Source organism: Equus przewalskii, chromosome 10 (assembly GCF_037783145.1).
Source record: "Equus przewalskii isolate Varuska chromosome 10, EquPr2, whole genome shotgun sequence".
Taxonomy (NCBI): domain Eukaryota; kingdom Metazoa; phylum Chordata; class Mammalia; order Perissodactyla; family Equidae; genus Equus; species Equus przewalskii.
Window position 1 is genome coordinate 59822115 of NC_091840.1, and position 16317 is coordinate 59838431.

At 47.7% G+C, this 16317-nt stretch overlaps 2 protein-coding genes across 16 annotated transcripts in view; one reads left to right on the forward strand and one right to left on the reverse strand.

Annotated features, from left to right (window-relative positions):
- The window catches only part of DRC3 (dynein regulatory complex subunit 3), a 39152-nt gene extending 35477 nt beyond the window's left edge, over positions 1 to 3675 (reverse strand). For 2 of the 8 annotated variants that reach the window (XM_070563645.1, XM_070563641.1), the window contains exons 1-3: positions 3550 to 3665; positions 2991 to 3070; positions 2747 to 2861 (exon numbers count right to left, since the gene is read on the reverse strand). The gene's annotated coding sequence lies outside the window, so the exon portion shown is untranslated. Of the gene's footprint in view, positions 1 to 2746; positions 2862 to 2990; positions 3071 to 3549 lie in introns of all 8 variants that reach the window. The other 6 variants (XM_070563647.1, XM_070563643.1, XM_070563646.1 and 3 more) reach the window with 5 other exon arrangements.
- A 316-nt stretch (positions 3676 to 3991) lies between these two features.
- Positions 3992 to 16317, forward strand: part of TOM1L2 (target of myb1 like 2 membrane trafficking protein) — a 118268-nt gene continuing 105942 nt past the window's right edge. For all 8 annotated transcript variants that reach the window (XM_070563630.1, XM_070563631.1, XM_070563632.1 and 5 more), the window contains exon 1: positions 3992 to 4266. In XM_070563630.1, the coding sequence (XP_070419731.1) occupies positions 4215 to 4266 (52 nt within the window). In that variant the 5' untranslated portion in view covers positions 3992 to 4214. The remainder of the gene's footprint in view (positions 4267 to 16317) is intronic.

A 16317-nucleotide genomic window follows, 5' to 3' on the forward strand; every position in this document is an offset into this window, starting at 1 on the left:
CAGACACACAGACAGAAGCAGAGATGGGATCCAGGGGGAAAAAAAAAGACAAAAGGACAGACAGACTGACACAGAGACAGCTTTCTTCTTGCTGGCTTTCTGGCCCCTAATGTCCCTAATTCCAGGACCTGTGAGGGTTTCTGAGGTCCCCCTCTGTGAGAGTATCCTGACTTCTTGCATTCAATCTTCTTTTACTTTAACTCCAGTAGCTTTCTGTTGCTAATGGTCCAAAGGGATCTGGCTGAAATACCACAGGCAAAGGGGGAATCTGTGGATTCATTCAGTCACGCTGTGAGGCTGACCCTGGGCTGCTATACCTGGCTGGACAGCGCCACAGCCCTGGGAAGCTGGGGTGCTCGACCTCATTCTCATGAGAACATCCAGAAGGGCTGAATGCTGCAGGAAGGCACACTCTTCTGTCAGTCTACTGGAAACTTCCAGATGCTGCCTCCTGAACCCTCTAGAAACTTGGTCGTCCCTTCTACTTTCCATCTCTGCTTCTCATCTCCTTGCTGGCTTCACCTTCTACCTTTGTCCACATGCATCCCCAACATCTGGGCCTCCCTGAACCTCCTGCCTTAAATGGTCCCTGATGTTGGGTAGCCCCTCATGTTCTGCCCTTTATTCCACTGAGTGCTGCTGCTGAGACTCCTGGTGGTGGACCGATGGTGTCCACTGCAAACCCGGGTGGGCCCGGTAATCCTGCCACCTGGTCTTAGAGACTGCCACTGCCTGGCTGCGCAACACCCCCAACATCCACTTGGATGCAGCTTATACAAATATGCATCTTTCATTTCTGAACTGTCCACGATCAAATGTCCCAGTGCCTTTAACTCTCACGTGTCCTTTCCTTCTGTTCCCAATGAAGGCACAGCCTTCCCCACCCCCACCCCTACCGCCTACCCATACCCTAGCCCCACACCCCTTCTCCACTTGTGCCTTCCATCCACCCATTCTCTCCAATCTGTTGACACGGGCTGCATCTCTTCAAGGTGATTGATTCACCCCCTAAGGATGTAGCCAGTCTCCTGTCTACTCTTCTGAAACAAAGTTTTCCAAGATTTCCCATAACTTGACACCAGCTTGTCTTTGGGGAAATTTGACTATGCTGTATTTGGCAGATGTTACCTGCAAAGTGTTTGTGTTTTTTCAAAGAAAGGTGCTGCACTTTGGGAAATGATTCTTAATTCTGATTTCAAAACTTTGACTTCTCATCCCTCCCATGTCATCAAGGCCTGGCACTTGTGACAGATCAAGCTTGCCTTCAGCTGAGCCCAACAACGGCTATGTAATGTGGAACAGTTGTTATGCACACAAGGGCAGGATTTGGATCCTGACTGTGCATCCTTTGGAAACTCACTTCACCTGTCTAAGCCTTCAATTTCCCATCTGTAAAAGATGAATAATTCCTCCCTCCTGGGCTGGCCCAGTGGTATAGCGGTTAAGTGTGCATGTTCCGCTCTGGCAGCCCGGGGTTCACGGGTTTGGATCCCGGGTGTGGACGTGGTACTGCTTGGCACGCCATGCTGTGGTAGGCGTCTCACATATAAAGTAGAGGAAGATGGGCATGGATGTTAGCTCAGGGCCAGTCTTCCTCAGTGAAAAGAGGAGGATTGGCAGCAGTTAGCTCAGGGCTAATCTTCCTTAAAAAAAAAAAAGGGGGGCCGGCCCGGTGGTGCAGCAGTTAAGTTTGCACGTTCCGCTTCTCGGTGGGCCGGGGTTCGCTGGATCGGATCCCCACACGTTGCGGACATGGCACCGCTTGGCAAAAAGCCATGCTGTGGTAGGCATCCCACGTATAAAGTAGAGGAAGATGGGCACGGATGTTAGCTCAGGGCCATCTTCCTCAGCAAAAAGAGGAAGATTGGCAGTAGTTAGCTCAGGGCTAATCTACCTCAAAAAAAAAAAATTCCTCCCTCCTACATTTGTTTAAGATCATTTATTTAATGTACACATGTAATGAACAGCTACTACATACTGTGAATAAAACAGACAGATCTCCCTACCTCTGTTTCAGACGTGAATCAGATAATCATAGAAATGTTTAATTACAAACCATGACAAGTTTGTAGGTGTAGGAAATTATGATAGCATACATTAAGGGCACCTGGCCTGGCTGGAGGAGATGAGGCTGAGATCTGAAGGAGGAGTAGGAAAGAAGAAAGAGGGGACTGCATGGTGAGGGCCCTGAGGTGGGAGAGAATAAGACACGTTCCACTTTGGCTGAAGCGATGCAAGGTTGGAGAGCCAGCAGGAGTTCTATTATTATCCTAGGATCCCTGGGAAGCTCCTGAGCCTTAATGAGGGCAGTGACATGATCAGATTTTAATTTAAAGATGCTCGTTCTGGCTGTAGTACTGAGAATTGCAAGAGTAGTGATGTGAGACATGCCCAGGGTGGTGTTAAGATGTGGATTTGAGAGATCTCTAAGACCTTAATTTACATGCAGAACTGATCATCTGCAGTTTTCAGATAAGAAAATGGAAGCTAGTTAGAAAGGTTAAGTAACGTGCCCAAGTTCATACATCTTGTATATGGCAGAGACAGGAGAACATGACTCCAGAGCCCATTTTCTTAACCATGAATCAACTGTACCCAGGGTACTGTGGACTATTATTGTCATAGCTCTAAGATTGTCACAATGTTTCTCACAGCTGTTCTGGGTCAGGGCCAAGGCCCAAACACTCCTTCCCTAAGGGGTTTTTATCAGTAATTTACCACCCAACCTGGGTTCCTGTTGACTTGCCTGAGGACAGCGTTGTTGCTGAAAACCAGAGGCAGGAGGTGGGGAAGGCAGTGGAGAGTTTCACACCACTGTCAGTGGAGTTGCCTCCTCACGGAGAAACAGAGTCAGAATTGTCCTGGGAAATAACAACCTGGGATCAATCAGGTCTGAAAAATACAGCTCTTATTGGTCATGAACCAATAAGAAAATCAACAATTTACTGAGTGCTTACTGGGTAGTAAGTGCGCATGTGTCATTTAATTACCTGTCAGCTCTGGAGGCCATTAGAAAAGGGAGTCCTAATGTCCTTATTTCCCAGATTGTCCACAGTCATACAAGGAACTACTGACGAGAGACAGACATGGAAATCGGGTATCCATATTCCCACCCAAAGCACTTTATACAGCACCAAGATGAAGAATAAAAATAAGAGAAATAATCTAAAGACAGTTAGGAAGTCGGATATGAGGGTTAAATTCTTGAAGAATTTATCAGTGGACCTTTCTTCCCGGTACCTTTCTGTCTACGAAAGGGATCAGGCCAGGAGGCTGGGGGATGGAACCCCTTAAACACCTCTTGGGGCCCTCCTCCCCAAAGAAGTGCTTCCTCAGCATTTCTTTCTCATCCGCAGGCCTGAAAGCCCGAGGGCAGCGTTTTGACTGTCTCAGCGCGGCAGCTGAGGGGCTGGCAGAGGACCTGTGTGCTCATTTTACAGATGAGGAGGGCCAGGCCGCACTCTTCGGAGAAAAAGGTCAGAGCAAGAGTTACGTCGGGGCGCTGTTTGCCCCTGCGAAGCCTCCCGGAGCCTCAGCTCCGGGTCTCACCTTCCGAAGCACAGGCTACCGGGCTGGTTCCACGCAGCAGACGCTTTGCCCGGTTGCTAGGAGAACCAAGCGCTACAACTCCGTTGCTAACCGGAAGTCAGAAGGTTGACATCCTGGGTGAAAGTTGAGGGGCCACGTGACCACGTTTCTGGGTGGGGAAATACTCCTACCACCAACCAACCGGGGAGAAAACAAATGTTTCTCCAATCAGCACAGTCTATGGGCGGGGGTAGCCCTAGCCCCGCCTCTTTCCCCTACGCCTATTTGAGTGATTGACTCGTCTCTTCTCCAATAATAGTAAGGGTTCACTAGTTGACTAATGTATAGATGAATCAAAGCGCAGACTCTCTTTCGGAGGCGGGCCAGGGGAGGTGCCCCTACGCCTGACGGAGATTCCTGTGACCGAGCTCCCTCCTGCGCCCAATCGGACACCGCGGGGGGTAGGTGGGGATTCGCTGGGGGCGGTGTAGGGCCCAATCGGAGGAGGGCCGGGCAGGTGTGGCCCAATAGGGACTCGCCAAGGGGGCGGGGTCAGGGGCCGGGCTTTCGGCGTTCCTGAGGGTGGGGCGGGGGCAAGTGTCAGTCAGGTCGGGAGCGCGGCGAGGGACCGCGGAGACCTGGGCGGCTGACAGGGACCCGGCTGGCTGCTGCGCTGTCCGCTCAAGATGGAGTTCCTCCTGGGGAATCCGTTCAGCACCCCGGTGGGGCAGTGCCTCGGTAAGGCCGCGCGAAGGGCGGGCGTCTGGGTTGGCGACGGCGGCGGCTGACAGGGCTGGTGAGGACCGCGGGCCTCTGCGGGCCCCGGGGCCACCTCCCTGTGGTCGGCCCTCTGCTCGCGGGCCGGCTGGGCCTGCTCGCGGCGCCCGTGCCACCCTGCCAGGCGGCGCCCCGACGCCCCGCTCGGACTCGGAGATGCTCCGCGCCCCTCCGCCTCGGGGGGGCCCTCCCCCTCTGGCCCGGCTCCTCCCGGCTCCTGGAGGTGGGGCCAGCAGCGGTCGGCTTACCCCTCGCCCCGTGGGAGATGCCGCTGCGCGCGTCCGTGTGCAGCCCGACAGTCTCGCTGCCGCTGCCCCCAGGACCCAGTTCTCCCAGACCCCTCTCCCGCCAGCCTCGCTCCTCCTTTTCAGTACCGGCAGCCCGCAGACTGGGCACCCTCCCAGAGAAGGCTGCCTGCTCTAAGGCTTGCTAATTAGAGCTGCACCTCGGCCGGGCTGTAGGAGGGACTGGGGAGGGGGAGGGGTTCCTGGAGAGTGAGGATCCTGGCGAGGCGATGGCGCGCCTGCACTGCCTCGGGAAAGGAGGGAGGCCGTGTTGTTGAGTGATCGGAGCCCTGACTGGGAATGAGGAAGCCTGGGCTCCACTAGAGTCTTTGCCCGTTTCTCTCCCTGTGACCTTGTGCAAGTCGCTGCCCTTTCTGGCTGGACGTTTTCCCTGTCTGTCAAATGAGGTTTTTGGAGGTGAGATGTGGTAGGTCCCTTCAAATTCTAAAGTTTTGGTATTCCTTGTAGTAGTCTTTGCACATTGACTGTTGCTTTCCTGCTATATTAATTTTGCCAAAGCTGAAATCTTTTGGTGGCAGTGCAGAGAGAGGGGTACTTGGCAGTACCTGTTAATCCTATAGGGGGCTCTGGGCACCGGAAATAGGGCACCAGAGATGACCAGTATCCTAGGCTAGTGAAGGAACACCAGAGTGGCCACCGGATGGGATTTCCTTACTAAAAAGGGAGCTTGCCTTTTCACCCAAGACAGGAGCTTCTGCCAAGTGATAGTCAAGAATGTTGATTAGTTTCTTTTAAAACTGGCTTCTTCCTGGTTGGTGGAGGAACTGGTGAAACGTCTTTATGAGCAGGGATTCTCTGGTGTCCTTATGGGCCTGGCTGCTCTAGGCAGTAGTGACTTGCTGATTTTCTGCTTTACTTAGGAATCTCCAGCTTACTTGTCAGCCTTTAGTGGGGCCTGTGAAATCATTGAGGTCTCTTCTCTTGGCTCACTGGCATGTGGGAGCCTTTCTTTTCTTTGTGGTGAAAGGGCTTTGATAAGGGATGAGGGACTGGGCTCTGGAAGAGTCTTTTCCCACCTGTACAGACTACCTACAGTCCCTCTTGATGTTCACGCCCCTTTCTTCCTCATTTCCTTTCCTCAGCTGCCCTTTCACTGCAGCCATATTCCAAAAACTCATTTCTCAGTTGGGTGTTGAATTCCACCCAATTTTGGGAGGGTGTCAGTAAGCGTGGGGAATTTTTTTTTTTCTTTTCTGTCTCCTTTACAATACGAAGCTCTATCCCTTTGAAATGCCAAGGTATTTGGTGAGGGGTAGAAGCTAAAGGGGATTTAAAAATATACAAATATGAGGGATAGAGGGTATGTGGCGAATGCAAAGAGCATGATGCTTCTGTCAGGAGGACCTGAGTTGAATCTTACCTTGCCCATTTGTTGTCTGTGTGACCCCAGGACATTGTGTAACCCTTCTGAGCCTTAGTTTGCTGAGAGAGAGAGAGGGAGAGATTGATTGGTGCTCACAGAGTAGTTTGGCTTAAGTGAGATGATGGGTATAAAACACTTAGCACAGTGCCTGGAACATGGCTGAGGTTCAGTGAGCTGTGGCTGTCACTGTTCACAACAGAATCATCAAGTTAGAGCTGAATCTTCTATCTAGAGAGGGTATGTGGGACAACTGGCCCACCTGTAACCTGTGAAGGCCCCAGCGTACACCATCCCTGATAAAAGACGCTTGACCATAAAGAGAATGAAGCCTTCTTATTGCCGTTAGTCAACGGGCATGGCCTAGGTTATTTCACAGCCGGTTCAGTTCTGATAAATCATTAGAGGACAGAATGAGGTACTAATGTATATTTTGTACTGATGTGACAAAGTATAAAATTGATTTTCATGACATTTGGTCTTGCTAGTGTTCTTTTAAAAGTATGTGCTGGGGGTTGATGGGAGGGAGGGGGATACAGAAATAAACAACCACAAGGCTAATGATTAAAAGCGCAGCTATAGCTTACACAAAGCAACTCTACAGCCATTATTTGCTCCTTACAGCTGCTCTATGAAGTAAGTGTTATTGTCTTTCCCACTTTAGAGATGAGGAAACTGAGGCTCAGAGGAGCGAAGTGACTGCCCAGCTGGTAAGATGGAGAGCTGGGATTTCATCGCTATCCCGGCCCTCAAGAGATTCATGGTGTCAGGGGAGAGAAGAGAGGTGCATGGAACAGTGATGACTACCAGCAGGCCACTCCATAGTTCAGTGCTCGGTCGAGTGGTGGGGATTGTCAGTGATGTTTGGAGTTCAAAAGAATTCAGAAGAGCTGGGGCCATGGGTCTGGCTTCTTTGAGTCCAAGGGCTGATCCTGAGAATGGGTGTGAATTCTCTGGGTAAAGAAGAAAATACCTATGCTTGGGGACAGGTAAATGAGGGGGGGGGGCATATCTGCGAGCGCCCGTCTCAGGGGAACAGAGGTGGCTGTGAGCGACAGTGGCAAGTAAGGTTTGGGCCCAGGAGGAAGCCCTGTCCAGCCTGGGGGACGTCAAAGACAGATTCTTTAGCTGATTTCAGCTTTTAGTCTCTCTGCACCTCATTTTCCTCATAAAAGAATACCTCTCGACAGCTACATGGGGCTTGTACCTAAAGAGTTCCATCATTCCAATTCAGTAGGCATGTTGAGTGCCTTTGGGGTGCCAGGCTGTGGGATACAAGAAGTAGACGTTACTCTTAGGGAGCCTTCCGTAGAGGTGTCACACCCACCACCGGTGTCCTGGAGCTGCAAAGCATTAGGCTCGTAGTCTGGGGGTTGGAGAGTAACTATTGTTCTGTCTCATGCCTGAGCCTCACACGGACATTCTGACTTGGTGCTATTTGGTCGAACACACAGTCTGCCCTCTTGAGGGAGCAGCTAAGCCCACAGTCTAACATAGTTGTCTGTGCATTTCTCACATCCATCCTGCCCTTCCTTCTGGAAGGTGGCTCCTGAGTAAGACGTGTGGTTCAGACAAAGAGCCAGTAGTGGTGTGAGAGCCTAAGAAGTGTGGAGGAAGAAAACGTACTTACTTTTATTTCCTGATTTTTCTCTTCTGAAACAAATTGCAAAATGTCACTGTCTTATCTCAACCCTCCATGACCGCTGGGATTTGGATGACTGCTGGAGTTGGATGTCATGCGTTGGGAGTTCCCCAAGTCAGGGCCATGGTGCTCTGCAAATGTTGGCAGTTTTTCTTGTGGTGGCTGGAAAACGTTTTCAGATAATCCTTTTCCAAGACTAAAGTTTGGATTCATTTAAGTTAAAAGATCAGTGAGTAGCAGTTAATTCTGAACAAAATGTCAGAGATGGTTCCAGAAGACCATCTATTCTCTTCATGGTTCTGTTTTAATAAATGTGTGAGGGGCCGGCCCAGTGGTGTAGCAGTTAAGTTCGCACATTCTGCTTTGGCAGACCGGAGTTCGCTGGTTTGGATCCCGTGTGCGGACATGTCACCGCTTGGCACGCCATGCTGCGGTAGGCATCCCACATACAAAGTAGAGGAAGATGGGCATGGATGTGAGCTTAGGGCCAGTCTTCCTCAGCAGAAAGAGGAGGATTGGCAGCAGTTAGCTCAGGGCTAATCTTCCTCAAAAAAAACAAAAAAACAAAAAAAATGGTTTGTGTTTGTCAGTTGGGTGGTGTTGGACATAGACTGCTTCCTAGTGCCCTGTGAATGCTAGTGTTTGACTCTAGTGTGGCTGTTTGTACCCAGAATGATTAGTTGTCCCTCAGATTGCTATGGCAGGTTGGCAGTTGACAAAGCCCTTTTGCTTCAATCATTTTATTTAGTCTTCACGACCCTGTGAGATCCACAGGAAGAGAACTGAAGGAATTATTAAGCACCTACCATATGCACACTCTGTACATGGGCTCTCTTTTAATCCCCTCAACATTTAATTATTTGAGTGCTCTTGTCCCTGTATGGCTTATAAGGAAGTTGAGAGGTTAAGAGACTTGGGCAAGCTCAACGCCATTCTTTTGCTGTCACGTTGCTCCTGGTTCTACAGCTTCCATGATTCAGGGTCATTGGGATCACCTTGAGGGCTTGTTAAAACAGGTTGCTGGGTCCCGCTCTCAGAGTTTCTGATTCCCTAGGTCTGGCGAGGGGCCTAGCATTCTACATTTCTAACAAGTTCCCCAGTGATGCTGATGCTGCTGATCCAGGCACCACGCTTTGAGAACTGTTGTTCTAGATGAAAAATCCTGCTTCTTTAATCTCTTCTTTATCTTTCTTCAAACATTAAATATGGGTTTTCTTATGGACAGACTGTAAGTATGATTATTTAAAATTCATTTATCCTTTAGTGACTCTGTATTGACTGTATATTCCAAGCTAAGCATTTACCAGGACATTCAGTCTAGTAAGAGAGAAAGTGGTGGCACAAGATTGGACAAATAAATGAAGTAAGGGAATGGAGGAGGGGAGGGGTTACCTCCAGTAGTACTAATAATAGCTAAAGGTTTTTGCTTTTTTTTTTCCTTGAGGAAGATTAGCCCTGGGCTAACAACTGTGTCATTCCTCCTCCACTTTCTTTCTTCCTTCCTTCCTTCCTTCCTTCCCTCCTTCCTTCCTCCCTTCCTCCCTTCCTCCCTCCCTCCCTCCCTCCCTCCCTTCCTTCCTTCCCCCACCCAAGCTACCATCTGCCAATCTTCCTCTTTTTTTTCTGAGGAAGACTGGCCTTGAGGTAACATCCATGCTCATCTTCCTCTACTTGATATTTTGGACGCCTACCACAGCATGGCTTGCCAAGCGGTGCCATGTCTGCACCTGGGATCTGAACCGGTAAATCCCGGGCCGCCAAAGCAGAATGTGCACACTTAACCACTGTGCCACTGGGCCGGCCCCCCCTCCTCCACTTTATATGTGGGTCACCAACACAGCATGGCTGACGAGTGGTGTAGGTCTGCACCTGGGATCCAAACCCACAAACCTGGGCCACCAAAGTGGAACGTGCTGAACTTGACCACTATACCGTGGGACCAGCCCAGGTTTTCGCTTTTTTTAAAGTTCAATATTATATTACTGTGTGCCAGAGACGAAAGTAGGCACTCTATATATCTTGCAGTCCTTTAGTCCTCACAAGAATACTGTGAGTAAGGTACTGTTATTATTTCCATTTTGCAGACAGGGACACTGAGGCAATAAGAAAGTCACACAACTAGCAGTAAATGAGCTGGAGCTGGAACCCAGCATTCTGGCTCCAGAGCTGGTGTTCTGTTACCCTCAACAAGGGAGGGCTGAGGAGGAGCACTGGAGGAGGGGAGGAAGAACTTGGGAGGACTCAGGGGGTGGTAGCTGCTGAATAGGGCTTTGACGAATGGGTAGGATTTGATTCATGTAGAAATGGAAAAGGAGGCTTGGAGGGCTCTCTCAGCAGTAGGTGGGATGGGTGCAGGAATGGGATTGGTTCCATTTGCCTAGCAAGGGGGAGTGGTGGGATGTGAAACTGGAAAGGCAGAAGAAGGCCTGACTGTGGAGGGCTTCAAATGTTGGCCAGGTAGTGTGGACTCTTTCCTTGGTGGCACTGGGGAGCCATGAAAGATTTCCAGGGAGGAAAGTGGCGTGGATATCATTTACAGAGGCGGGGAGATTTCCCCTTGGCAGTCACCAAAAGGTCATTCTTCTCACTATTAAAGCCCCCGTCTGTGCTGGACGGTGGTCCAACAAGAAAGTCGACAGTGGGCAGTGCCAGTTCCTCTGAAGTTCGGGGTGGGCCCTTCCATGAGTCCCGTCAGAGACAAGGAAGTGCTGAGGCGGGTTAATGGAGCATGGGAAGAAGTCTGGGGTACTGAGAGCATTTGTCCTTAACTGCCTGGCAGGTCATAAAACACCAGATATGGAAAGTCACGTGGTGAGGGTCAGCCTGCTCCTTGTCCTGCCCTGCTTTCCATGTGCGCAAAGAACAGGAGCCGAGACACAGCGCTTTACTGAAGAGGTGCCACTGCTTAGAGTGGGTCATTTGGGATATGAAGAATTCTCATAGCATTGTGCTTTCTAAAAAACAATGTATACCCATGTAGAAAATTTGAAAAATATACAAAAATGCAAAGGAGAAAAAATATCATAATGTGCTTTCTTATAAATTCATTCAGATTCTTCTCATTTCACATAATAAGTGGAGTACTTACGTATCTCGCTCTCCATTTTCTCATGCCTTGGAGATGCAATGTTGTATAACCACTCTTAGCATACTTCTGTGTAATCTACTTGGGTTTTTTTTTGGCAGGAAGGATATACAGTGAGTAAGGGGATATAAATGCACTGCCCAGAGGAGCATCAGTTAAGGGTTGTTGCTCTTGATCTAGATAAATCACTCAGAATTTTTAGGCTAACCTAGTGCAGATTTTCCTTGACTTATGACGGGGTTATGTCTCGATAAACCCATTGTAAGTTGAAAATATCTGTAAGTGGAAAATGCCTTTAATACACCTAACCTCCCAAGCATCATAGCTTCGCCTCGTCTGCCTTTAACATGCTCAGAACACTGCCATTAGCCTGCAGTTGGGCAAAATCATCTAACACAAAGCCTATTTTATAATTAAGTATGAATATCTCATGTAATTTATTGAATACTGTACTGAAAGTGAAACACAGAATGGTCTGTGGGTACAGAATGGTGGGTCACCCTCGTGATGGCGGCTCGCTGCCACTGCCCAGCATCACGGCAGAGCGTCGTAGTGGATGTCGCTAGCCCGGGAAAAGGTCACAATTCAAAATTTGAAGTACGGTTTCTATTGAATGCATGTCGCTTTCGCACCATTGTAAAGTCAAAAGATTGGAAGTTGGACTGTGGTCAGTAGGGTATGGTCTGTAGTCTGAGAAGATGTAAATAATGTTCAGGCTTTTTTTGCTGACTCAACTTACTGTAGTTAGAAGAGGGACATTTTACAAACCAGTCTCAGATTTCGTGCCTATTTTAGTGCTTCCTCCTGACCTAGAAGAATTTCTTCATCTTCTCCATCCAGTCATCAAGCCTGCTATCAGCACTCACCTCCTCCTCCAGGCAGCCTTCCTAGACCACCCCATTTATAGTGCTGAATCTCTTCTCTGAACTCGCAGTGTTTGTTATCCATATCATTCATTTGGTTCTTCCCTCACCTCCAGGTTTTTGTGAAGATTAAATGAGAGAATATGTGTAAAGTCCTGAGCACAGAGTCCTGCGCTCAGCTAATATACTCAAGTTGTCGATTTCCTTTCCTCCTGCCCGTGCTGTTTCCTGTTGTTCTTTATCTTGTGTCTTGTCCTATGTTTATTACTTATCTTCCTAATGAGACTGGAGGCTCCTCAGGGTAGATTGCATACTTTCTCTTTCCTTGTGACCTTCACAGCGCTTGGTAGAGGATACTCTGCAGTTATTCACTCCCAAGGTTTCTTTCTATCAATCTTATTTTTCAGCATCTTTCAAAGCTGAAAATATCAGCCATCATTTACTGGTCTTTCACCATGTGCCAAGCACTCACTCTCCTAGGTACTTTACATACATTATCTCATTTAAAATTTTTTTTCTCTGAAAACTGCATTGTCAGTGCTGTTATCTCCATTATACAGATGGAGAAATGAAGGCTTAGAGGAGTTAAGAAGCTTACCCAGGTTTTGGTGGCTTGTGTACACTGAGCCATTCCACACCCAGGGAGTCTGACTCCAGAGCCTTTGTTCATATTGCCCTATAGACAGCAAGCATGGTCCGTTTCTGTTTAGACTAAAAGGGGCCTAAACTGATTCCACGTGGGAATTACATGAAGCTAGCATAGTTCGATCAATGATTTCTAGACCAATGTAGACACTCATTGCTCTCTCTTTGTTTCTTCCAACAGTTGGTGCTTTTTGTTTTAGACTGAAGTCAGTCCTCTCTGCCTCTCAGTGTGACTGTCTTGTGTGAGTGCATTAGCTGTTCTAATATTCAGTTTCCTGATCTGTAAACAGAGAAGGGTTGTGTGTATGACAAGAACACTTGCTCTGTTGCATCTTCCAGGGTCGTTAAGAGGATCAGTGAGAGACAGTATGCATGAGCAAAACATGTTATGTTATGGTTCTTCCCATGCATCACTGAGACTACATGTTCCGTGAGGCACCTGTTTTTATTTGTACTTGTTTATTTACTTTTAAAAAATTGTAGTTAGGGACCAGCTTGGTGGCGCAGCGGTTAAGTTCACGTGTCCCGCTTTGGCAGCTGGGGTTCACCGGTTCGGATCCTGCGTGCGGACATGGCACTGCTTGGCAAGCCATGCTGTGGTAGATGTCCCACATATAAAGTAGAGGAAGATGGGCAGGGTTGTGAGCTCAGGGCCAGTCTTCCTCAGCAAAAGGAGGGGGATTGGCAGCAGCTGTTAGCTCAGGGCTAATCTTCCTCAAAAAAAAAGAAAAATACTATTTTGACCTTTTTTTTATTTTTGAGGAAGATTAGCCCTGAGCTAACTACTGCCAATCCTCCTCTTTTTGCTGAGGAAGACTGGCCCTGAGCTCACATCCGTGCCCATCTTCCTCTACTTTATATGTGGGGTGCCTGCCACAGCATGGCTTGCCAATCGGTGCCATGTCCCCACCCAGGATCCAAATTGGTGAACCTCGGGCTGCTGAAGTGGGACATGTGAACTTAACTGCTGTGCCACCCGGCTGGCCCCTATTTTGACCATTTTAAGTTCAGTTTTAAGTACATTCACATTGTTGTACAACCAGCACCACCATCCATCTCCAGAACTTTTTTCATCTTGCCAAACTGAAACTCTGTACTCATTCAATAATAATTCCCATTTATTATCCACAGATCTGTGTATAATAAGTGGCAAAGTATGGACTTGAACCCAAGTCTGTGGACTCCAGAGCCAGTGCTCTTAACTACTAAACTGGAGAGCTCAGTAATTGTTTGTGGCATTGAATGAATGAATACCTCAGTGAAGTTGGTGGCTGAAAATCTGGTAATAGTTGTCTCAGATTCAGATCTGCCTTAGTGTTATAAATTAGTCACCCAGTTTCAGTCCTTCTACTGCAATTCAGTGTACAAGTGTCCTTGTCGTCCCAGCAAGTTTTTTTCTGAGAATTTAGTCAAAGGATATGCTTTCTTATAACCTCACTGAGGCTCTTCTTTATACTGGAAGACCTGTGTATTTTACTTTCTCTTTAGATTAGCTTTGGAACTACAGTGTCAGAAGGAGGAAGAGAGGGGATTTAAACAGATGCTAAGTTGTCTAACTGACCAACTTACTTTTAAGACATTACCAGCTGCTGTTTTAATCATTAATGAAGCAACAAGGCTTATAGTCTGGGAGGCACGTCAAGAATTCTGTTTCGGGTTTTGGTTTAAAATGGAGTGTAATGGAGAGAGACTGATTCTTTCATCTCAGAGAATTGGCCTGCAAGTTTATGAGAGCGGGGGACAAGGACAGGGCCCTGGAATAAGACGCTGTTGAGTTTTTTGCTGCTCCTCAAAGGAGAAATCACACAGAGTTCTGGCACATCATTAGTCAAACTAGGAAATGAGGCCTGAGAAATGATGTTGCTGGGGGTTGGAAAGGGGAGTTTGCTAGTGGCCTCCGGGGAATGGGAATCCTCATATTAACTCTGCAAAGTCTTGAAACAGCAATTCAAAGAATCACCAAATTCTAGCTGGAACGGTCTTAGCGGCATTTGGTCCAACCCCCTCATTTTTACAGGTGAGGAAACTAAGGCCCAGAGAGGGTAGGTCTGTACTGTTTTTACACTGACAACACTTCTGACACCAAGCGTGTGTGGGGTGTTTTTCTGACACCAACCACTTCTGACATCAACTAGGGGTCATACAATTCAATTCAATTCTGACCTAACTACCTGGAGTTACCACAGACCTCACAGGTTAAGGGCTCAGTCCCACAAGACTGCCCCTACTTCAGACACCAGTTGCAAGTCCCAGGTTGCCACCTGTAATTCTGACTTACTGGCTATAAATCAGGAGTTCCCATGATCCCCTCCTTAGGTTCAGTAATTTGCTAGAACAGCTCACACAACACAGGAAAACACTTTACTTACATTTACTGATTTATTATGAAAGCTACAACTCAGGAACAGCCAAATGGAAGAGATGTATAGAGCAAGGTATGAGAGAAGGGATGCAGAGCTTCCATGCCCTCTCAGGGTGCACCACCCTCGCAGCACCTCATTGTGTACCCTAACTAGGAAGTTCTCAGAGCCCCATTGTGTAGTCATGACTGATTAAATCATTGGCCCTTGGTGATTAACTCAGTCTTCAGCCCCTCTCCTCTCCTGGAGGCTGGAGGTGCAGAGTGGGCTGAAAGTTCCAACCCTCTCATGCCTTGGTCTTTCTGGGGACCAGCCTGCATCCTGAAGCTGTCTAGGGGCCCCTCAGCCACCAGTCATCTCATTATCATACAAAAGACACTCATCACTGTGGAAATTCCAAGGATTTTAGGAGCTGTGTACCAGAGCCTGGGACACAGATCAAATAAATATTTCTTATTGTATCATAGTAGGTGACTTGCTAAAGTCCCGCAGTGAGGCACTGGTAACACTGGGGAAAAACCCAGGTCGTGACTCCCACATGTCTTTCTACTTACCTCAGGGTCCTTGCCAGTCATTTGGATATTTATATATGGGCAGAGAGGCTAAGCAAAGTAGTAGTAAGGTTGCCATTTAATGGAGGGGCAGTTCTTGACCCAGACTCATGAAGGTACATACTTTTTCATTGTTTGAAAGTTAATCTGCTGATTTAGACCTGGCTTGGTGAGAGTGACTATTTAGCTCCAGATTTGATGGTCGAAATGAAATTAGTTCATAAAATCACCTTTGGTCTTCTATTTTATCTGCTTTTTCTGGCACTGGTCCAGAACAGAGAAACTAATTCCAGCCTAGGATTCTGGGGGTCTGGGATTGGTCACCGCTCTGCTTCTGACTTGCTCTGTGACTTTGGGTAGGTCATGTCCTACCTGTTTACTCATTTAAAAAGCTTGGATTGAACAACAGGGTCTCCAAATTCACTTCTACACCTAAAGCTTAAATCCTGAATCAAAGTGGCTTTTAGTTTCTGAAGACCTTTAGCCTCCATAGGAGATTCTACTTTCTTTTGAATCTAGTTTATATATATATTTATATACATATATATTTGTATATATGTGTATATATATTTTGCTATATGTTTAATATTTTTCATTGAGGTATAATTTACTTATGAATTTATAAATAGTGAAATACACAAATCTTAATTGTTATAGTTTTGACAAATGCATCCATGGTTGTAACCTACACCCCTTTCAAGACATAAACTTTCTGGGGCTGGCGCAGGGGCTCAGCGGCTCAGCGGTTAAGTGCGCATGTTCCGCTTCGGCGGCCTGGGGTTGACCGGTTCGGATCCCGGGTGCGGACATGGCACTGCTCATCAAGCCATGCTGTGGCAGGTGTCCCACATATAAAGTAGAGGAAGATGGGCATGGATGTGCGCTCAGGGCCAGTCTTCCTCAGCAAAAAGAGGAGGATTGGCAGCAGATGTTAGCTCAGGGCTAATCTTCCTCAAAAAAAAAAAAATGATATAGACTTTCACCATCACCCCAGAAAATTCCCTCATGCCCCTTTGCAGTCAGTCCTCCCGTCCAGTGCACCCCTTGCAGAGATAACCACTGATATGAACTCTATTACCAGAGGTTAGTTTTGCCTGTTCTAGAAGTTCCTGTCAGAGAAGTCATACAGTATGTGCTCTTTTGTGTTGAGTCCCAGTAGTATTTTGAAGAGGTTTTCTGCTTTCTTCCTTTGGTCCTAAGA